This window comes from Pristis pectinata, chromosome 3 (assembly GCF_009764475.1).
Source record: "Pristis pectinata isolate sPriPec2 chromosome 3, sPriPec2.1.pri, whole genome shotgun sequence".
In the NCBI taxonomy this organism is placed as follows: Eukaryota; Metazoa; Chordata; class Chondrichthyes; order Rhinopristiformes; family Pristidae; genus Pristis; species Pristis pectinata.
In genome coordinates this window covers 127,606,402-127,630,305 of record NC_067407.1, presented here as the reverse complement: position 1 = coordinate 127,630,305, position 23,904 = coordinate 127,606,402, and the positions used below count along the sequence as shown (strand labels likewise).

At 40.6% G+C, this 23,904-nt stretch overlaps 1 protein-coding gene across 3 annotated transcripts in view; it reads right to left on the bottom strand.

Annotated features, from left to right (window-relative positions):
- The window catches only part of ltbp1 (latent transforming growth factor beta binding protein 1), a 399,304-nt gene that overhangs the window by 258,472 nt on the left and 116,928 nt on the right, over positions 1-23,904 (bottom strand). For 2 of the 3 annotated variants that reach the window (XM_052011302.1, XM_052011303.1), the window contains exon 5: positions 9,810-9,977. In XM_052011302.1, the coding sequence (XP_051867262.1) occupies positions 9,810-9,977 (168 nt within the window). Of the gene's footprint in view, positions 1-9,809; positions 10,033-23,904 lie in introns of those variants that run through there. The other variant, XM_052011304.1, reaches the window with a different exon arrangement.

Sequence of the window (23,904 nt, the reverse complement as noted above, 5' to 3'; positions counted from 1 at the left end):
GATACTTATCTAATTAATTTTTAAATGTTACAGTTGAGTCTGCCTCCATTATTTCTCATGCTAGTCCAGTCCAGACCACATGTAAAAATGTTTTCCTATCGACACTTCTGATTCATTGGAAAATCACCTTCATCCTATGTCCCTTAGTTCCTAAATCCTGTCAATTGGAAAAATTTCTCTCTTTTGACTCGGTATATACTCTTCATGATTTTAAATCCCTTTATCAAAACTCCTTGCAACCACCTGTGTATCCATATAACTAAAGTGGTAGTATTCCACATCAGTCCTCTCTGTTACTTCATCAAAAAACTTGGACATGATTTGGCTTTAACAAATCTATGCTGACTTTCTCTAATCAATCCATGCTAATCCAGTTGACTATTAATTCTGTCTCTGATTATTGTTTCAAGAATGTTCCCATCGTATAAGGTAAACTGACTGCAGTGTACTTGCTGAGTTTATCCTCAGGCCACTTTTAGAACAAGAGTGTGACACTTGCAATTGTCCAATCCTCAGACACCATCCCTGCGCATGTAGTTGTTTGGATGATTATGGCTATGGCCTCCATTGCTTGCTCCCTTACTTTCTTGGGATGCATCACATCTCGATCAGTGACATCCGTATTATGTGCAACTAACCATTCCAGTACCTCAACTTTATCATTTTTTGGCTCATCCGGAATCTCAACTACATCTTCCTTTGCTGAGACTCCAGAAGCAAGAATCTTCTTCCTTGGCTGATATAAAGTACTCATATAACACCTTAGTCGTATCCTCTTCCTCAATGAGTAGTTCCTTTTTGGTCTCTGTTCAGTCCCACCTCTACTGTTACAGTCCTTTCCCTATTTACATCCCTTTGGAATAATTTTGATTTTTCTTTTACGTTTGCTACCAGTCTCTTCTCATATTTCCTCTTTGCCCTGCATTATTTCCTTTTTTAACTTCCCCTGTGAATTTCCTGTAATCAGCCTGGCTCTCACATGTATTAACAACTTGGCATCTGTGATCTGCTTTTTTTGCTCTATTTTACTCTCTATTTTTTTGGTCATCAAGGGAGTTTTGGCTTTAACTTCACTTCCCGTCTCCCTCACGGAATGTGCCCTGCTGGTAGCTGAAACACCTCTACCTTAAAGGACTCCCGTTGTACAATTATAGTTTTCCCTGCCAAGCATCGATTCCAAAAGAGAGCAGATTTAGCTGGATTGACACTGGGAAGCTGAAAGAACAATATACATCTAAATTCTATCATGAAACAGAATTTTGCTCACGCCCAGAAAAATAACCTTTTCCAGGTTCTGCAGCTCTGTAAGTTCCTTTATATCTACTGCAATTCTAGATACAGAATCCAGCTTTGTGCAATAGAACACACTGGGGAGTCCACCATCAAAATGAGGCTCCCAGAAATACCAGGAGCAGAAGCTGAAAGGATCTCAACACATTTATTTAGGAAAGGAAATGTGGCAGTTCCAGAAAGCTGGACAAGGTCTTCAGCAGCAGGAACTTAACCCCTTACCCAGCACTACTTCACAAAAAGGCAGAGCTTTGATTTGATACTGGTTGCATTTTGTTTATCTCAGGTATGAAATTAAACCTGTTGAAAGCCAGCTCACATCACATTCAGCCTCACAGTGAATGACTGCTCTATTAGTTCACACACAAATGTCCCATCCATCCCCCATCTGCAAGCTATTGAAGATATTTAACCTAAATGCTTAAACTTCTAACACAGAATAAACTCATACTGCTTATAATCTAAAATATTGGTACATGTCATTTGGATCATATCCACTACCAATAGTAATCATTTAAGCATTATTTGCTCACTTTATTATGAATACCACAAATGTGTAACATAAGACAATTAGTGGAATGGGGTCAATAGGACAGCAGAAATAGTGAGTATTTCCCACATCTGTCATGCTCAGCACTGGGCAAACATGCTTTATAGACATTGATTCCAATTTTTATCTGTTTTGAATAGTTTTGTTGTTGGCTGAAGTGCACTGTAAATCAAAATATGGTCCTTTTTCAAAATTACTGGGATTGCTTCATTTCAATCTTAACCCTTCTTTTGTCTCTAGAATCTATCTTTAAGCCTGTGCCTGGTGGAAAAAAAACAAGTACAACAGTTAGGGAAATTAATTGATCAAATTCTTGGGCACATTGAATTATCGGAAAACTGAACAAAATTCAGTACCAACAGATAAATGACAGGTGGGGCCTGTGGAGGGGGGGGTAGTTGATATTTTTACTGCCACCAAGGTGGACAACAGGCAGTGATGGATCATTAGGCTTTCCAAACAACACCAGCTACATGCCAAAGCAGGCCAGGGCATCATATTTTCAAGAGTTCTCATTCAGCTTGGACTGTGCATATGGGCCATTTTGGATGCTTCTGTGGCTGATCTCCTCATGGAAAACACACATGGCCAAAACTTAAACTCTTGGAATGAGAATGTAGATTGACCCAGCCATTTCTGAACCTGTAACTCCCAGAATCTCTCAATGGAGACTGTGCTTTCTTTAGTGCCAACTGACTAAAGGCCAAACCACATAACAGTCCATTAATTAACCTGAACATGAAGTTATTCCAGAAAAAAACACCTACAAGGGCACAGACACAGTGGGCTGAAGGGCCTATTTCTATGCTATATAACTCAATGCCTCTACAACATCTGTTCTGGATTTGAATTCTCCCATTAGAAGCCGCAAAGCAAGAGCTGCATTATTTAACTGGTAAAACGCTTGAGGAAGACTTTTTTTCAGCTGGCAAGCATTTCATCATCATCATCATCATAAGTCTTTCCCTTTCCTTCTGTCTATTTTACAGACACTTACATCTGCCCATGTGTTTATTTTTCTGAGGTTTACTGCACTATTTACTTTCTTGGCTCCCAATTTCAGGACAGCTTTAGTTCTGCTCAAGAGGAATGATAAAAATGGAAAGAATGAATTTTACATAAATGGCACTTGAGGTAGGATATGGAAGAAAGATAGGAGTGGCAATTGCTTAAAGCTTTTATTTTTGGAATAAAATATTCTTTCCATGTGAAAAAGATAAGCCAGAATGCAATATATAACAGATAATGTTACTGGGATTCCATGGTTCCGAGTCTTTCTACAAAGTTTTTTTTCTTCTGGGTTATTCTTAACCCAACCTAATTTTATCATTTCATAATTCATGTGGTTACAGAATGGCACAGCAAAGGAAGAGGCTATTCAGCCCACTACATCCACCCCAGTTCTTTCCAAGAGTCTTACTGGTCTGTCCTTCTCCCACCCCCACTCCCCCACCACCTTGCCAAATTTTCCCTTTCAAATATCTATCCAATTCCCTTCTACTGGGGAGAGTTTAAACTAGAATTGTTGAGGGGTGGGATCCGTACTGGAGACACTGGGGAAGAGGTGTTTGGCTCTCAAATAGAGGAAGCTAGGAGTAAGTACCATAGGCAGGTGATAGAGAAGGGAAGTGTTCAGACCGGTTTGAGAGGTGTCTATTTTAACACAAGGAGTATTGTGAACAAGGTGGATGAGCTTAGAGCTTGGATCAATACTTGGAGCTATGATGTCGTGGCCATTACAGAGACTTGGATGGCTCCGGAGCTGGAATGGTTGATTCAAGTGCCGGGTTTTAGATGATTCGGGAAGGACAGGGAGGGAGGCAAAAGAGGTGGGGGAGTGGCACTGTTGATCAGAGATAGTGTCACGGCTGCAGAAAAGGTGGACGTTGTGGAGGAATTGTCTACGGAGTTGCTGTGGGTGGAGGTTAGGAACAGGAAGGGGTCGATAACTTTACTGGGTGTTTTTTATAGGCCGCCCAATAGTGACAGGGTTATTGAGGAGCAGATAGGGAAGCAGATCCTAGAAAGGTGTGAGAATAACAGAGTTGTTGTGATGGGGGATTTTAATTTCCCAAACATCGACTGGCATCTCCAGACAGTGAGGGGTTTAGATGGGGTGGAGTTTGTTAGGTGTGTTCAGGAAGGGGTCTTGACACAGTATGTAGATAGACCTACAAGAGGAGAGGCTGTGCTTGATTTGACATTGGGAAATGAACCTGGTCAGGTGTCAGATCTCTCAGTGGGTGAACATTTTGGTGATAGTGATCATAATTCTATCTCCTTTATGTTAGCACTGGAGAGAGATAGGAACAGACAGACTAGAAAGGCATTTACTTAGAGTAAAGGGAATTACGAGGGTCTCAAGCAGGAAATTGGAAGTTAAATTGGGAACAAATGTTCTCTGGGAAAAGTACAGAAGATATGTGGCAAATATTCAGGGGGTATTTGTGTGGAGTTCTGCATAAACATGTTCCGATGAGACAAGGGAGTCACAAGAGGATACAGGAACTGTGGTGTACGAAGGCTATAATAAATGTAGTCAAAAGGAAAAGAAAAGCATACAAAAGGTACAGAGAGCTAGGTAATGTTAGAGATCTAGAAGAGTACAAGGCTAAAAGGAAGGAACTTAAGAAAGAGATTAGGAGAGCCAGAAGGGGTCATGAGAAGACCTTGGCGGGCAGGATTAAGGAAAACCCCAAGGCATTCTACAAGTATGTCAAGATTAAGAAGATGAGATGCAAAAGGATAGGGCCTATCAAGTGCAGCAGTGGGAAAATGTGTATGGATCCGGAAGAAATAGCGGAGGTACTTAATGAATACTTTACGTCAGTATTCACCACGGAAAAAGATCTGGAGGATTGTAGTGGGGACATGCAGCAGCCTGAAAAGCTTGAGCATGTAGATATTAGAAAAGATGTGGTGCTGAAACTTTTGGAAAGCATCAAGTTAGATAAGTCGCCGGGACCGGATGGGATGTACCCATTGCTGTGGGAGGTGAGGGAGGAGATTGCAGAGCCTCTGACGATCATCTTTGCGTCGTCAATGGAGATGGGAGAGGTTCCGGAAGATTGGAGGGTTGTGGATGTTGTTCCCTTATTCAAGAAGGGGAGTAGGGATAGCCCAGGGAATTATAGACCGGTGAGTCTTACCTCAGTGGTTGGTAAGTTGATGGAGAAGATCCTGAGAGGCAGGATTTATGAACATTTGGAGAGGTATAATATGATTAGGAATAGTCAGCATGGCTTTGTCAAGGGCAGGTCCTGCCTTACGAGCCTGATTGAAATTTTTGAGGATGTGACTAAATACATCGATAAAGGGAGAGCAGTAGATGTAGTGTATATGGATTTCAGCAAGACGTTTGATAAGGTACCCCGTGCAAGGCTTATGGAGAAGGTGAGGAGACATGGTATCCAAAGGGACATTGCAGTGTGGATCCAGAACTGGCTGGCCCACAGAAGGGAAAGAGTGGTTGTTGAAGGGTCGTATTCTGAGTGGAGGTCGGTGACCAGTGGTGTACCTCAGGGGTCTGTACTGGGACCCTTACTATTTGTGATTTTTATAAACGACCTGGATGAGGAAGTGGAGGGGTTGGGTTAGTAAGTTTGCAGATGACACCAAGGTTGGGGGTGTTGTGGATAGTTTGGAGGGCTGTCAGAGGTTACAGAGGGATGCAAAGTTGGGCTGAGAAGTGGCAGATGCAGTTCAACCCAGATGAGTGTGAAGTGGTTCATTTTGGTAGGTCAAATATGTTGGCGGAATATAGTATTAATGGTAGGACTCTTGGCAGTGTGGAGGATCAGAGGGATCTTGGGGTCCGAGTCCATAGGACACTCAAAGCGGCTGCGCAGGTTGACTCTGTGGCTAAGAAGGCATATAGTGTATTGTCCTTCATCAGTCGGGGAATTGAATTTAGGAGTCGAGAGGTATTGTTGCAGCTGTATAGGTCCCTGATCAGACCCCATTTGGAGTATTGTGCTCAGTTCTGGTCGCCTCACTACAGGAAAGATGTGGAAGCCATAGAGAGGGTGCAGAGGAGATTTACAAGGATGCTGCCTGGAATGCGGAGCATGCCTTATGAAAGCAGGTTGAGGGAACTCGGCCTTTTCTCCTTGGAGAGACAGAGGATGAGGGGGGACCTGATAGAGGTGTATAAGATGATGAGAGTATTGATCGGGTAGATCGTCAGAGGCTTTTCCCCAGGGCTGAAATGGTGGCCACAAGAGGACATAGGTTTAAGGTGCTGGGAAGTAGACATAGAGGAGATGTCAGGGGTAAGTTTTTTACTCAGAGAGTGGTGAGTGCGTGGAATGGGCTGCCGGAAACGGTGGTGGAGGCGGATACGATAGGGTCTTTCAAGAGACTGTTAGATAGGTACATGGAGCTGAGTAAAATAGAGGGTTATGGGTAAGCCTAGTAATTTCTAGGGTAGGGACATGTTTGGCACAGCTTTGTGGGCCGAAGGGCCTGAATTGTGCTGTAGTTTTTCTATGTTTCTATGTTTCTAAAGCTTTGATCAAAGCTCCCTCCCCTTCAAGCATTGTAGGCCATAACATTTCACTATAAATCAAAGAATTAGAGAAACAGAATTCATCCCTTCAATTCATGCTGTCTTCCTGCAAGTACAATGCATCTACACCACTCCCCTGATACTTCCCCGCAATCCAGTATTTTTCCTTCCTTCAACTACTGATATACTTGAAGTCTACAATTGAATTCATCTCCATGATCCTGTCGATCAGGCATTCTAGATGCTAATCTTTCATGCCTTCAATAAAATCTATCCAAATGTCACTTACAGTTCTTTGACATTGACCATAAAACTGTTTCCTCTGCTTTTTGATTCTCACAATGGAAACAGTTTCTCTCCCTCTACTGTCTCTAAATCTCTCATTATTTTGAACAGTACAATGGTCAGCATGGACATACTAGGCCAAAGGGACTGTTTCTGTGCTGTACGGCGCAATGACTCTATGACCTCTCCTCCTTCACATCTCCTCTCACCTTCTTTACTCTAAGGAAAACATAAGAATATTAGAAATAGTAGCGGAAGTAGGCCAATTGGGCAATTGAGCTTGCTCAACCATCCTATAAAATCATGCCTAATCAAATTTTTATCTCAACATCACTTTCCCATCTCTCCCATACCGTTTCACTCCCTTTAAATGTCTGTCAATCTCCACAACTAATATATGATGACTCTACCTCTGCAGCTCTCTGGGATAGAGAATTCCAGAGATTCATGACTGTCTAACAGAAGAATACCTCCTCATCTTCAACTTAAATGGATAACCCCTTCTTCTGAAACAATGCTCACTAGTTTTGGATACCCCCATGAGGATAAACATCCTCTGAGCACTCACCTTGTCAATACCCCTCAAATTTCAAAAGATTATCTCTCTTTCTTCCAGAGTTAAATAAGTATAGGTCCAACATACTCAGCCTCTCTTCATATGTCAACCCCTTCATCCTAGGAATCAAACCACTGAAACCTCTGTGCATTACCTCCAATGCAACTCCAATGCTTCTGTAAATATTCCATAAATTTCTGGTGCGGTCTTACCAGAGCCCTGTAAAGTTGCTTCAAACCATCTTTACTTTTATAGTCCAAAACCTCAATGGACTATAAAAGTCCAATATTCCTTTAGCTTTCATAATTACTTGCTGTACCTGCATGCTAACTTTTTTTGTTTCATGGACAAGGACGCCCACATCCATTTGTACTGCAATATTTTGTCAGCTCTCTTCACTTAAATAGTAATTTGCTTTTTTTATTTCACTGTTCATAACTCACATTTCAACAAATTATACTCCATCTGTTAACTTCTGACCCACTAACCTAACCTAATCTCTTTGCAGGCTCTCTATGTCCTCCTCAAAATTTGCTAACCCATCTATCTTTGCATCATCACCAAATTTGGGTACAGTGCACTCAGTCCATCCATCCAAGGTATCAACATAGATTATAAATAGTTGAGGTCACAGGACAGATCCTTGTCGCATCCCACTAATTACTGACTGCAAATCCAAAAATGACCAATTTATCCCAATTCCTTATTTTCTGTTAGTTAACTATCCCCCTATCCATATCCATAAATTACCCCCAATCCTGTGCATTTGTGCAGTATCCTTTTATGTGGCACTTTCTCAAATGCCTTCTGGAAATTCAAATATACTACATCTACCAGTTCCCCCTTTTCCACCCTGCTTGATATATCCTCAAAAAACTTGAGCAAATTTGTCAAACATAATTTCCTTTTCGGAAAAACCATGTTGACTTAGTTTAAATGTCTAATGATTTTCTAAATATCCTACTATTATCTTCTTAATAATGGATTCCAGCATTTTCCCAATGACAGATGTTAGGCTAAGTGACTTATAGTTTCCTGTTTTCTGTCTCCCTTCTTTCATAATAAGTGGCATTACATTTGTGATTTCCAATCCACTGGCACTCCTCCCTGAGCTGCCTGATTATAAATTACTTTTGGGAATTTTTAAGTGTCTTCTACTATGAAGACCAATATAAAAAAATGATTTAGAATCTCTGGTGTTTATTTCCCATTAGTAACTCCCCTGATATTCCAGTCTTTCCCCATAACATAAAATCCTCCTTTCCTGGAACTAATCTGGTGGATGTTTAGTGTGCTGTTGTCAAGGTTTTTGCATCCTTCCTCAATTACGGTGGTCATTGGACACAATACTCCACTTGTGACTGACTCAATACTTTTATGGTTTATAACTTCTTGCTTTTTATTTATGAAACCCAAGATCCTGTAAGCTTTTTTAGCTACTTTCTCAACCTGCCCGGCACCTTCACAGACTTCTGCATAATTGTGCCCCGGTCTTTCTGTTCCTTGATAATCGCACCTATTACTTGCCTCTCTTTGTAAAATCATGGCAAGTTAGCAGCAGCAGTATTAATTTGTTCTATATGAATGCTTTAAACAGCACATTTCTCTCTCCAAGTGATAAAGTTTGGGGAGTGGGAGGTTCAGACAAACCAGGAGAAATTAATTTTTGGTTATCAATATTAAACAAGTGAGCAAGTATCTTCACTTTCACATATTAGATTCACTGATTCCAAAAGACAAACTTCTTCCCAAGGTCTATAACCTATCCTGTAAAGTGATGTGCACATTTACAGGCTTTAGGTAAAAAAACTAAAGCCTGTAAATGTGCACTTCATTTTGCAGATGATGGACAAAAACTTTTGTGATTCCCTTCCTTCTCCCCATGGCTGTACTGCCAATCCAATCAATAACAAAATACAGGAACACCAGATTATGGTCATAGTGTAGCAAAATCCATCACAGTTAACAATTCTAAAGGAAATATCTGCTCAAAGGCAAGATTTGCTCAGCAGTTGATTCAGCCTTGGCACAGCCTTTAGCTAAAACATTCAAATATACTACGAGCACAGTGCCTGATTCTTTACGCAGCCTCCAGGCTTTTGCAAGTGAGAATCATTTTGCTGAGAATGAGTTTCTTTACCAGAGCAGGCTTCAACTGTAATTATTTTAAGTTGAGGGAGTTGTTGGGACAATTAAAAGTCAAGAAACAGCTGCATCAGGAATTCAGAATTATTACTTCATTCAAGCATTCTCCTTGGAAAAATAATGCACAACGTTCACAGAGAAGCCAAACAGCTGAGAGGCAATGACTTAAATCAAGCCGAGGAGGAAATATGGTAACAAAAGGAGAAATCAATTTGATTAAAGAAGATAAGCAGGAAGAAATAAAAAAGATTTTCAACACCATTGTTCTTCTATTTTGATTAATGTTGAGTGTAAAAAGTTACATTCCAGCATTTATTAACAGCAAAACCAGTGTATCCTCCCCATGTCATATTCCCAGCTGGCCACTGCATTCAAAATGTTATACAGTTAAAGACCTTACTCTGAACAAAGCTATGTTCTAGTTGCTTCTAGTTCAGTGGTTTTAAATCAGAAAGCCACCTATTGGTATTACTCACCCACTCGGAAGTTCTGTGCTGTCAAAGTGTCAGCAGCATGGCCATTCTCACTTATCAGGGTGGTGGTATTGCCCTGCTGGCAGCTGTTGTGGCACTTCCCCTTGGTGCACGTCACTTTGCAGATAGTGGGTGTGAAGACCACTTTGATGCGGCCCGTGTGATTCCCAGCTGCGAGCGGAGACACAATGAAGGAGATAAACAGAGAGATCAACTTGATATCCATCGAATGAACTTGCAAGAGAACTAATGCCAGGGATGGTGGAGGGGTGGGGAGGAAGAAAGAGTTGGAGGTGAGGTAATAGTGGGATGGAGGGGAAAAAATGAGGATAACTGCTGTCTATCTGCTATCTAGAGGTGCCTCTGAAACAGGACTTGAGAGCTCAGCAAACAAAACTCCGGGATGCACTCCAAACCAACTTCTGCAGCAGATGAGGTTCTGTAATTACAGAGCTGTGCTTTATTCAGACTCAAACAAGAACGGCAGCTTCAGTGCACATGCCTGATCGTCAGAAGCAGCACATAAGGACTGGCTGTGCACCTAAGGTGAATAAACAGTTGTTTTCACCCGCATCTTGCTCTTGTCGACGTTGAGTCATTTGCAGCTAACTCCTGGAAATGTTTTAGGCATGCCGCATGTCTGAAAACATCTGTCTCAAGTATCTGGCACTCCTGCCCAAAGCTATCAAACCCCATGACGCAGCTACTTGGGTCATTTCACAGCCTCTTGGCAAAAACTCTCCCTCCAGCACCTCGAGTCATACATTCAGACTGAGGCCATTAATTGTCTGCAAGCCAGAAGTGAAAACAGTGCTGATTGTTCAAGGTGATTCAACATCAAGTTTAAAATTCAACATTACAAATTACTTGTGAGACAGACATTGTACAGCAGCTCCAAGTAAGGGCAAATCCATGCCTTGCAGTAGACTCAAAGAGGTATATGAGTCAGCCCATGTCTGATCCAAACCAGGTCTGGTTTCCCTTCTGTTGTGTTGCATTCTAACATGCCACATCGCCTAATTCATATGTGGCCCTTGCTTTTATAACCCTGAAGTCTAATGCTCTGAATGTCATTTCCCCAAGTGAGCCCTGAACCATGTTGCTGAAGTACCTTCAGCCTCTGGACTGCCATCCCTGTCTCTGCTCATCTGGTACTGACAGCTCTATTCATGAAATTCTGATCCATGCCTTTGCTACAGCCAGATTTGCCTATTCCAATGCTTTCCTGGATCCTCTTCCTCATTCTACCACTGTACGCTGGGTGGCTTCCAAAAACCTGCTACCCATGATCTAACTTGCATCTAAGTGCACCCACTGCTCCCAAGCTTACCTACTTACACTGGCTACTGGTTAAGTCAAACCTCTGTTTGAAATCACTTGTGTTACGGACTCAGTGAAAGTCCCTTTAAGATAGAGAGTGTGTGTGTGGGGCGTGCTTACGTCAATAGAAGATAAAGGACGTAATGACGTTGTTGAAGAAGTAAGAAGAAGAAGAAGGAGAGAGAGAGAGAAGGGAGAGAGACACCAGCCTGCTTGTTTTCTCTATCGATGGATGAGAAACAATAACTGTGTTTGCCACTGAAATCCATGTATGGAAGTTGGAAGTAATCCGGTGGAGTTCACTTTGTTGCTGACCTGTAGAAGGAAACAGGTATTTGTATGTGGACGACCACGGTTCGGATGCTTTTCGGGGTGAGGAAGTCACTACCGAGTAAACACTGGAGTGTCGTTTGGGTTCCATCGTGGAACATTTGGATTTCGTATGTACTCTCTCTATGTTTTTCTACATCTACATCTTATCTTCAGACAACGGTGGTTGTTGAAGAAGCCCTTGCTCATATTTCACCTTATGGCTTGCGGAACTGAACTTTAAGAACCATTCCGGAACTGGGAGTTTTGGACTTTGTCACACACACACACGAAGAGTTTAGTTTTGGGGTTAACGTTCGAGGTTTAACATTCTTGAATTCTAACATACTAACATTTTTTTTTACTTTTATTTTACGTATTACCATAAGTAGTGATTAATAAAATAGTTTTTAACACTGAATCATGCTCAGTGTGTTTCTTTTGTTGCTGGTTTGTGACAACATTGGGGGCTCGTCCAGGATAGTTCCCAAGGTTAACGAGTGTCGTCTGGGATTGTACCCCAGATTGACGAGATTTGTTCGGGATTCAATCCAAAGATTTTTGAGGGAGGTCTGATAAATTCTTTTTAATTGGCTTGTGTGTGTGGAAACCAGCAGCAATGGATATTAAGGCATTTTTGGAGTCACCAACCCAAAAAGGATTGGAGGTGGCGAAAAAGGATGATTTGATAAAGATTGCTACAAGGTTAAACCTTACAGAAGTAAAGCAGTCTATGAGAAAGGCAGATATTCAGAGACTGATAGCTGGCCATTATGTGGAAAAGAAGGTGTTTGAGAAGGAAGTGTTAAAACAGTTTCCTGGCAGTGAAATAGCAATTTCTGAGGCACAGGTGCAGCTGGCAAAGATAGAAGCTGAACGAGAGCAAACCCAGTTAAAGATAGAAGCTGAACGAGAGCAAACCCAGTTAAAGATAGAGGCTGAACGAGAGCAAAATAAATTAGAGGCCGAACGAGAGCAAAAGAAATTAGAGGCCGAACAAAAGATAACTCAGATGAAGTTAGAGGCTGAACGGGAACGGGAACTAATTCGGTTAAAGTTTGAGGCAGAGGAGAAGGAAAAACAGAGGCAGCATGAGTTACAAATGAAGCGTAGGAGTTCGGAATCTGATTCTGATGATGGTTTTTCAGCCAGCAGGGAGGTTCGATTAGTCCCTCCGTTTGAAGAAGATCAGGTTGATCAGTATTTCCAACATTTTGAAAAGGTTGCTGTGAGTTCAAACTGGCCAAGGAAAGGATGGGCTCTTATGGTACAGAGTGTGATTAAAGGTAAAGCTCAAAAAGCTTATTCTGCTTTGTCTGTTGAGGATGCAGCTGATTATACCAAGGTAAAACAAGCTATTTTGAAGGCCTATGAATTGGTCCCTGAGGCTTATAGACAAAAATTCAGAGACTTGAGGAAATCTGCAGATCAGACTTATATGGAATTTGCCAATGGAAAGAGAATATGTTTTGAACGATGGTGCCTGGCTAAAAATGTAGATGGGGATTTTGATAAATTGAAAGAATTGATACTAGTGGAAGACTTTAAAAGATGTGTTCCAGCTGAATTAACAACATATTTAAATGAAAAGGCAGTGGAAACTTTACAAGAAACTGCTAGGTTGGCAGATGATTATGCTTTAACCCATAAATCCAAATGGGGACAACCTAAAACCTTTCAAAAGAGTTACAAAGACAATCCAGGTAAACCGGAGATTAAATTGGGAGGTAATCAAAAAGGAAAAGATGAAAAGAAGCCAGGGCTGGAGAAACCTGTTGAGCGTACTTGTTATTACTGTAGGAAACCTGGCCACGTGATATCTAATTGTGCCCTTTTGAAGAAAAAGAAGGAAGCTGGGCCCAATGCTTGCTTTCAGGCAATTAAAAATCAAAAAGGTTTAGGAGATGCTGTTAAAGATCAGTCCTTGAAAGAGGGAAAAGCGGAAAAGTTGGAGGAGGTGAGAAAGGAATTCCGTTCGTATGTATCAGAGGGTTTTGTTTCACTGAATGATGAGTCACCCCAGGTGCCAGTGAAAATTCTTAGAGATACTGGGGCTAGTCAATCTCTCTTGCTGGACAGTGTTTTAAATCTTGGTGAAGAAAGTGACACTGGTGAAGTAAATCAAGTACGAGGCGTTACAGGTGAGACCATGTCTGTCCCTTTTCACAGGGTGATTTTAAAGTCAAAGTTCGTAGAAGGACCAATCGAGATAGGGATAAGACCTAGTTTGCCAGTGGAAGCAGTTTCTTTGTTATTGGGAAATGACCTTGCAGATGGAGAAAGTGATCCTGTGGTACGGTTAACAACCAAACCAAGGATTGATGAGTCTGAGGATGATCCAGATGTTTACCCATCATGTGCGGTGACTCGAGCTAGAGCTAAAGAATTAGCCAAGACAGACAGTCCGGTGCAGTCTGATGTAGTTCCTTGTGACAGTCCTAAACAGGAAGAAAATTTTGATGCCTTATCTGAGACTTTTCTGTCTTCACTGGAGGATCAACATCCTTACAGTGAGCCTGAATTTAAAGATTTGTCTTTGTCGAGGAAGGATTTTATGGTGGAACAGACAAAGGACCCTGAGTTGACAGAATTGAAAGAAAAAGCACTCTCATGTGAGGAGATTGAAAAAGTGCCAATTGGATACTATGTCAAAAATGGAGTGTTAATGAGGAAATGGAGACCTCCTCATGTTCCTGTTACTGAGGAATGGGAAGTTATTCATCAGGTTGTTGTTCCAAAAGTTTATAGGGATGAGATTTTAAACCTGGCCCATAGTATGCCTTTGGGTGGTCATTTTGGGGTGAATAAAACTGTAGGGAAGATCTTGAAACAATTCTATTGGCCTGGTTTGAGAAAAGATGTGGTGATGTTTTGTCGAACCTGCCACACATGTCAGATGGTAGGTAAACCAAATCAAAAACCCCCTGTGGCTCCTTTGAAACCAATTCCTGCTTTTGGTGAACCCTTTTCGAAGGTGATTGTGGACTGTGTTGGCCCCTTACCAAAGTCTAAGACTGGAAATCAGTATTTGTTAACCATCATGTGTGCCACTTCTAGATTTCCAGAGGCAATACCCCTTAGAAATATTAAGGCCAAGACGGTGTCAAAGGCTCTTGTAAAATTTTTTACCTTGTTTGGTTTGCCAAAAGAAATCCAATCTGATCAAGGTAGTAATTTTATGTCAAAAATTTTTCAACAAATAGTCTATGAGCTGGGAGCAAAGCAGATTGTATCATCTGCATATCACCCAGAATCTCAAGGAGCTCTGGAGAGATTTCATTCTACTCTCAAAAATATGCTGAAGACTTATTGCTTTGAAAACACCAAGGATTGGGACGAAGGTATCCATTTACTTTTGTTTGCCGTTAGAGAATCGATCCAGGAGTCAATAGGATTTAGTCCGTTTGAGCTTGTGTTTGGACATAGGGTGAGAGGACCTTTGGAGTTATTAAGAGAGCAATGGGTTAATGAGGAAGTTCACTTGAGTCTGTTGGACTATGTCCAAAAATTTAAAACTCGGTTGGAGAGAATCTGCCAGCTAGCGAGAGAGAATTTGAAAACAAGCCAGATAAGAATGAAGACATATTTTGATAGACGTGCTCGGCCTAGGACATTTGCAGTGGGGCAAAAGGTGTTGGTATTTTTCCCTAGCCAAAATAATCCCTTGCAAGCTCGTTTTTCTGGACCCTATGTTATTGAATCTCGAGTGACTGATCTAACATATATAATCAAAACACCAGATAGACGCAAGAAAACACAACTCTGTCACGTAAACATGCTAAAACCTTATTATGAGAGGGATTCAGTTGTGGCCTTGGTGGATGGTGTAAAGGTTGTTTCTAGAATGCCTGATGTTGATGTTGAGGAAGGCCAATTTAGACCAAATATTGTTCCCTCGAAACTAAAAAACCAAAATATCCTGGAGAACCTTGAAACGAAGTTGGACCATTTACAAGTTTCACAAAAACAACAGATGAGAGAATTAATTTTAAAATTTAAAAATCTGTTCCCAGATGTTCCAAACAGAACATCGATAATTACCCATGATGTTGATGTTGGGGATGCAAAACCAATCAAACAACACCCATATCGAATGAATGTGGAAAAAAGTAAACTTGTTGATCAGGAAATAAAATACATGTTGGAAAATGATATTATTAGACATTCTACTTCAAATTGGAGTTCGCCCTGTGTTATTGTACCTAAACCTGATGGAACTGTTAGATTTTGCACAGATTACAGGAAAGTGAATGCTGTAACAAAGTCAGATGCTTACCCTATTCCTAGGGTGGATGATTGCATAGACAGAGTGGGAAAGGCAAAATTTCTTACAAAGATTGACCTATTAAAAGGGTACTGGTGTGTTCCATTAACAGATAGAGGAAGGGAAATTTCAGCCTTTGTAACCCCTTCTGGATTGTATGAATACAATGTTTTGCCATTTGGAATGAAAAATGCTTCGGCAACATTTCAAAGTATGATTAATTCAGTGATTCATGGGTTAAAACATACAGATGCCTACATTGACGACTTAGTGACTGGGAATGATACTTGGGAAGATCACATCTCTGCGTTAGAAAGGTTGTTTGAAAGACTTTCCAAGGCTAACCTTACAGTTAACTTGGCTAAAAGTGAATTTGGCCATGCCACTGTGACGTATCTTGGTTATGTTGTAGGTCAAGGCAAGCAAGCTCCTGTTCAGGCAAAAGTTCAAGCAATATCTGAGTTCCCTATTCCCACAGGTACGAGGACTGTTAGAAGATTTTTGGGAATGGTTGGATATTATCGAAAATTTTGTAAAAACTTTGCTGATATTGCTCTTCCCCTAACTAATCTTCTGAAGAAGGGAGTAAAGTTTGTTTGGACAGATTCTTGTCAAGAAGCATTTAAGAAGCTGAAAGCCATTTTATGCTACCATCCTGTGCTCAAAACACCTGACTTTGAAAAGCCATTTTCATTAGCAGTAGATGCCAGTGATGAAGCTGCAGGAGCTGTGTTGTTGCAGAAGGGTGACCTTGATGATATTGACCATCCTGTAGCTTACTTTTCAAAGAAATTTAATGAGCATCAAAAGAATTATTCCACCATAGAGAAAGAATTACTGTCGCTTGTTTTAGCCTTGCAACATTTCAGTGTATATGTTTGCACCTGTTATGGACTCAGTGAAAGTCCCTTTAAGATAGAGAGTGTGTGTGTATGTGTGTGTGGGGCGTGCTTACGTCAATAGAAGATAAAGGACGTAATGACGTTGTTGAAGAAGTTAGAAGAAGAAGAAGGAGAAAGAGAGAGAGAAGGGAGAGAGACACCAGCCTGCTTGTTTTCTCTATCGATGGATGAGAAACAATAACTGTGTTTGCCACTGAAATCCATGTATGGAAGTTGGAAGAAATCCGGTGGAGTTCACTTTGTTGCTGACCTGTAGAAGGAAACAGGTATTTGTGTGTGGACGACCACGGTTCGGATGCTTTTCGGGGTGAGGAAGTCACTACCGAGTAAACACTGAAGTGTCGTTTGGGTTCCATCGTGGAACATTTGGATTTCGTATGTACTCTCTATGTTTTTCTACATCAACATCTTATCTTCAGACAACGGTGGTTGTTGAAGAAGCCCTTGCTCATGTTTCACCTTATGGCTTGCGGAACTGAACTTTAAGAACCATTCCGGAACTGGGAGTTTTGGACTTTGCCACACACACACGAAGAGTTTAGTTTTGGGATTAACGTTCGAGGTTTAACATTTTTGAATTCTAACATACTAACATTTTTACTTTTATTTTACGTATTATCATAAGTAGTGATTAATAAAATAGTTTTTAACACTGAATCATGCTCAGTGTGTTTCTTTTGTTGCTGGTTTGTGACAAAATTGGGGGCTCGTCCGGGATCGTTCCCAAGGTTAACAAGATTCGTCCGGGATAGTTCCCAAGGTTAACGAGTGTCGTCTGGGATTGTACCCCAGATTGACGAGATTTGTTCGGGATTCAATCCAAAGATTTTTGAGGGAGGTCTGATAAATTCTTTTTAATTGGCTTGTGTGTGTGGAAACCAGCAGCAATGGATATTAAGGCATTTTTGGAGTCACCAAGCCAAAAGGGATTGGAGGTGGCGAAAAAGGATGATTTGATAAAGATTGCTACAAGGCTAAACCTTACAGAAGTAAAGCAGTCTATGAGGAAGGCAGATATTCAGAGACTGATAGCTGGCCATTATGTGGAAAAGAAGGTGTTTGAGGAGGAAGTGTTAAAACAGTTTCCTGGAAGTGAAATAGCAATTTCTGAGGCACAGGTGCAGCTGGCAAAGATAGAGGCTGAATAAGAACAAACCCAGTTAAAGATAGAGGCTGAACGAGAACAAAAGAAATTAGAGGCTGAACGAGAGCTAACTCGGATGAAGATAGAGGCTGATCTAGCAATGAAGCAGATGGAGCTGGATAACGAGGAGAAAAAGAGGCAGCATGAGTTACAAATGAAGCGTAGGAGTTCTGAATCTGATTCTGATGATGGTTTTTTAGCCAGCAGGGAGGTTCGATTAGTCCCTCCTTTTGAGGAAGATCAGGTTGATCAGTATTTCCAACATTTTGAAAAGGTTGCTGTGAGTTCAAACTGGCCAAGGAAAGGATGGGCTCTTATGGTACAGAGTGTGATTAAAGGTAAAGCTCAAAAAGCTTATTCTGCTTTGTCTGTTGAGGATGCAGCTGATTATACCAAGGTAAAACAAGCTATTTTGAAGGCCTATGAATTGGTCCCTGAGGCTTATAGACAAAAATTCAGAGACTTGAGGAAATCTGCAGATCAGACTTATATGGAATTTGCCAATGGAAAGAGAATATGTTTTGAACGATGGTGCCTGGCTAAAAATGTAGATGGGGATTATGATAAATTGAAAGAATTGATACTGGTGGAGGACTTTAAAAGATGTGTTCCAGCTGAATTAACAACATATTTAAATGAAAAGGCAGTGGAAACTTTACAAGAAACTGCTAGGTTGGCAGATGATTATGCTTTAACCCATAAATCCAAATGGGGACAACCTAAAACCTTTCAAAAGAGTTACAAAGACAATCCAGGTAAACCAGAGATTAAATTGGGAGGTAATCAAAAAGGAAAAGATGAAAAGAAGCCAGGGCTGGAGAAACCTGTTGAGCGTACTTGTTATTACTGTAGGAAACCTGGCCACGTGATATCTAATTGTGCCCTTTTGAAGAAAAAGAAGGAAGCTGGGCCCAATGCTTGCTTTCAGGCAATTAAAAATCAAAAAGGTTTAGGAGATGCTGTTAAAGATCAGTCCTTGCAAGAGGTAAAAGCGGAAAAGTTGGAAGAGGTGAGAAAGGAATTCCGTTCGTATGTATCAGAGGGTTTTGTTTCACTGAATGATAAGTCACCCCAGGTGCCAGTGAAAATTCTTAGAGATACTGGGGCTAATCAATCTCTCTTGCTGGACAGTGTTTTAAATTTTGGTGAAGCAAGTGACACTGGTGAAGTAAATCTAGTACGAGGCGTTACAGGTGAGACCACGTCTGTCCCTTTTCACAGGGTGATTTTAAAGTCAAAGTTCGTAGAAGGACCAGTCGAGATAGGGATAAGACCTAGGTTGCCAGTGGAAGGAGTTTCTTTGTTATTGGGAAATGACCTTGCAGATGGAGAAATTGTTCCTGTGGTACGGTTAACAACCAAACCAAGGATTGATGAGTCTGAGAATGATCCAGATGTTTACCCATCATGTGCGGTGACTCGAGCTAGAGCTAGAGAATTAGCCAAGACAGACAGTCCGGTGCAGTCTGATGTGGTTCCTTGTGACAGTCCTAAACAGGAAGAAAATTATGATGCCTTATCTGAGACTTTTCTGTCTTCACTGGAGGATCAACATCCTTATAGTGAGCCTGAATTTAAAGATTTGTCTTTGTCAAGGAAGGATTTTATGGTGGAACAGACAAAGGACCCTGAGTTAACAGAATTGAAAGAAAAAGCACTCTCATGTGAGGAGATTAAAAAAGTGCCAATTGGATACTATGTCAAAAATGGAGTGTTAATGAGGAAATGGAGACCTCCCCATGTCCAAAAATTTAAAACTCGGTTGGAGAGAGTCTGCCAGCTAGCGAGAGAGAATCTGAAAACAAGCCAGATAAGAATGAAGACATATTTTGATAGACGTGCTCGGCCTAGGACATTCGCAGTGGGGCAAAAGGTGTTGGTATTTTTCCCTAGCCAAAATAATCCCTTGCAATCTCGTTTTTCTGGACCCTATGTTATTGAATCTCGAGTGACTGATCTAACATATATAATCAAAACACCAGATAGATGCAAGAAAACACAACTCTGTCATGTAAACATGCTAAAGCCTTATTATGAGAGGGATTCAGTTGTGGCCTTGGTGGATGATGTAAAGGTTGTTTCTAGAATGCCTGATGTTGATGTTGAGGAAGGCCAATTTAGACCAAATATTGTTCCATCAAAACTAAAAAACCAAAATATCCTGGAGAACCTTGAAACGAAGTTGGACCATTTACAAGTTTCACAAAAACAACAGATGAGAGAATTAATTTTAAAATTTAAAAATTTAAAAATCTGTTCCCAGATGTTCCAAACAGAACATCGATAATTACCCATGATGTTGATGTTGGGGATGCAAAACCAATCAAACAACACCCATATCGAATGAATGTGGAAAAAAGTAAACTTGTTGATCAGGAAATAAAATACATGTTGGAAAATGATATTATTAGACATTCTACTTCAAATTGGAGTTCGCCCTGTGTTATTGTACCCAAACCTGATGGAACTGTTAGATTTTGCACAGATTACAGGAAAGTGAATGCTGTAACGAAGTCAGATGCTTACCCTATTCCCAGGGTGGATGATTGCATAGATAGAGTGGGAAAGGCAAAATTTCTTACAAAGATTGACCTATTAAAAGGGTACTGGTGTGTCCCATTAACAGATAGAGGAAGGGAGATTTCAGCCTTCGTAACCCCTTCTGGATTGTATGAATACAATGTTTTGCCATTTGGAATGAAAAATGCTCCAGCAACATTTCAAAGAATGATTAATTCAGTGATTCATGGGTTAAAACATACAGATGCCTACATTGACGACTTAGTGACTGGGAATGATACTTGGGAAGATCACATCTCTGCGTTAGAAAGGTTGTTTGAAAGACTTTCCAAGGCTAACCTTACAGTTAACTTGGCTAAAAGTGAATTTGGCCATGCCACTGTGACGTATCTTGGTTATGTTGTAGGTCAAGGCAAGCAAGCTCCTGTTCAGGCAAAAGTTCAAGCAATATCTGAGTTCCCTATTCCCACAGGTATGAGGACTGTTAGAAGATTTTTGGGAATGGTTGGATATTATCAAAAATTTTGTAAAAATTTTGCTGATATTGCTCTTCCCCTAACTAATCTTCAGAAGAAGGGAGTAAAGTTTGTTTGGACAGATTCTTGTCAAGAAGCATTTGAGAAGCTGAAAGCCATTTTATGCTACCATCCTGTGCTCAAAACACCTGACTTTGAAAAGCCATTTTCATTAGCAGTAGATGCCAGTGATGAAGCTGCAGGAGCTGTGTTGTTGCAGAAGGGTGACCTTGATGATATTGACCATCCTGTAGCTTACTTTTCAAAGAAATTTAATGAGCATCAAAAGAATTATTCCACCATAGAGAAAGAATTACTGTCGCTTGTTTTAGCCTTGCAACATTTCAGTGTATATGTTTGCACCGCTCAGAAACCATTGACTGTGTATACAGATCATAACCCATTGGTGTTTCTGAGCCGAGTCAAAAACAAGAACAGAAGGCTGTTAAACTGGAGTTTAATTTTGCAAGAGTTTGATCTCATGATAACTCACATTAAAGGCAAAGATAATGTGATTGCTGATTGTCTTTCCTGATGTTAAATGGGAAACATGTATCTGTACTAATCTGATAGTCTGTAGTTGTGTAGCATGATAATTATTAACATTACTAACTATGTGCGGTTAAAATTTTCTTGGGAAAATTTTTTTTTTAGGTGGGAGGTGTTATGGACTCAGTGAAAGTCCCTTTAAGATAGAGAGTGTGTGTGTATGTGTGTGTGGGGCGTGCTTACGTCAATAGAAGATAAAGGACGTAATGACGTTGTTGAAGAAGTTAGAAGAAGAAGAAGGAGAAAGAGAGAGAGAAGGGAGAGAGACACCAGCCTGCTTGTTTTCTCTATCGATGGATGAGAAACAATAACTGTGTTTGCCACTGAAATCCATGTATGGAAGTTGGAAGAAATCCGGTGGAGTTCACTTTGTTGCTGACCTGTAGAAGGAAACAGGTATTTGTGTGTGGACGACCACGGTTCGGATGCTTTTCGGGGTGAGGAAGTCACTACCGAGTAAACACTGAAGTGTCGTTTGGGTTCCATCGTGGAACATTTGGATTTCGTATGTACTCTCTATGTTTTTCTACATCAACATCTTATCTTCAGACAACGGTGGTTGTTGAAGAAGCCCTTGCTCATGTTTCACCTTATGGCTTGCGGAACTGAACTTTAAGAACCATTCCGGAACTGGGAGTTTTGGACTTTGCCACACACACACGAAGAGTTTAGTTTTGGGATTAACGTTCGAGGTTTAACATTTTTGAATTCTAACATACTAACATTTTTACTTTTATTTTACGTATTATCATAAGTAGTGATTAATAAAATAGTTTTTAACACTGAATCATGCTCAGTGTGTTTCTTTTGTTGCTGGTTTGTGACAGCACCGCTCAGAAACCATTGACTGTATATACAGATCATAACCCATTGGTGTTTCTGAGCCGAGTCAAAAACAAGAACAGAAGGCTGTTAAACTGGAGTTTAATTTTGCAAGAGTTTGATCTCATGGTAACTCACATTAAAGGCAAAGATAATGTGATTGCTGATTGTCTTTCCCGATGTTAAATGGGAAACATGTATCTATACTAATCTGATAGTCTGGAGTTGTGTAGCATGATAATTATTAACATTACTAACTGTATGCGCGGTTAAATTTTTCTTGGGAAAAATTTTTTTTAGGTGGGAGGTGTTACGGACTCAGTGAAAGTCCCTTTAAGATAGAGAGTGTGTGTGTGGGGCGTGCTTACGTCAATAGAAGATAAAGGACGTAATGACGTTGTTGAAGAAGTAAGAAGAAGAAGAAGGAGAGAGAGAGAGAAGGGAGAGAGACACCAGCCTGCTTGTTTTCTCTATCGATGGATGAGAAACAATAACTGTGTTTGCCACTGAAATCCATGTATGGAAGTTGGAAGTAATCCGGTGGAGTTCACTTTGTTGCTGACCTGTAGAAGGAAACAGGTATTTGTATGTGGACGACCACGGTTCGGATGCTTTTCGGGGTGAGGAAGTCACTACCGAGTAAACACTGAAGTGTCGTTTGGGTTCCATCGTGGAACATTTGGATTTCGTATGTACTCTCTCTATGTTTTTCTACATCTACATCTTATCTTCAGACAACGGTGGTTGTTGAAGAAGCCCTTGCTCATATTTCACCTTATGGCTTGCGGAACTGAACTTTAAGAACCATTCCGGAACTGGGAGTTTTGGACTTTGTCACACACACACACGAAGAGTTTAGTTTTGGGGTTAACGTTCGAGGTTTAACATTCTTGAATTCTAACATACTAACATTTTTTTTTACTTTTATTTTACGTATTACCATAAGTAGTGATTAATAAAATAGTTTTTAACGCTGAATCATGCTCAGTGTGTTTCTTTTGTTGCTGGTTTGTGACACTTGTCTCCACCATTGGCAGCCATACCATCAGTTACCAAGGTCCTAAACCCTGTAATTCCCTCCTTAAACCTCTCCATCTCCTTTTAAACTGCGTACAATCTACCCTTTTCATTAAGCTTTTGATCATCTTTTCTAATACCCTCTTACGTCTCAAATCAATTTTTTTAATTTGATAACATTCTGATGAAGCAGCTTGAGATTTTTTTGCTGGTTTAGTGTGTTATACAAATGAAAGTTGTGTTATTCTCCTGAGATGTCGTTACAACAACCGAGAAGCAGGAAGGAATGCTTCAGCATATCTCTGCATTTCACTTTCTTGCATTTCTCTTCAGTCCTGTGCCTTGTCTTTCCTCTCGGTCCAAATCAGAAAATGTCTGACTAACCTACCAGAGTACAAGTGCTTTGTGAGTGGATGTACATTGGTGGATATTCCAAGTAATGGCTCATGGTGGGTTGAAGGAACACTGTTTCAAAAGATTGTGACAGGAAAGTGTTAGGCTTACTGGAACACACTAGAGACTGGTTACTTAATCCGTTAGTAACAAATTGCCCGTGGCATGATAGAATGGGAATCACAGATTTGATTATTTCTGGTAAATAGCAAAATTGAAGTCAATTTTGCAAGCAGGATTCTCTCTGAAAATATGCACCAGAAAGCTGGGAGACAAAAACTTGAGTGCTACAGCACCATCATTGGAAGGAGAACGTAAATACACCCAAAGAGAGGCTAACCCC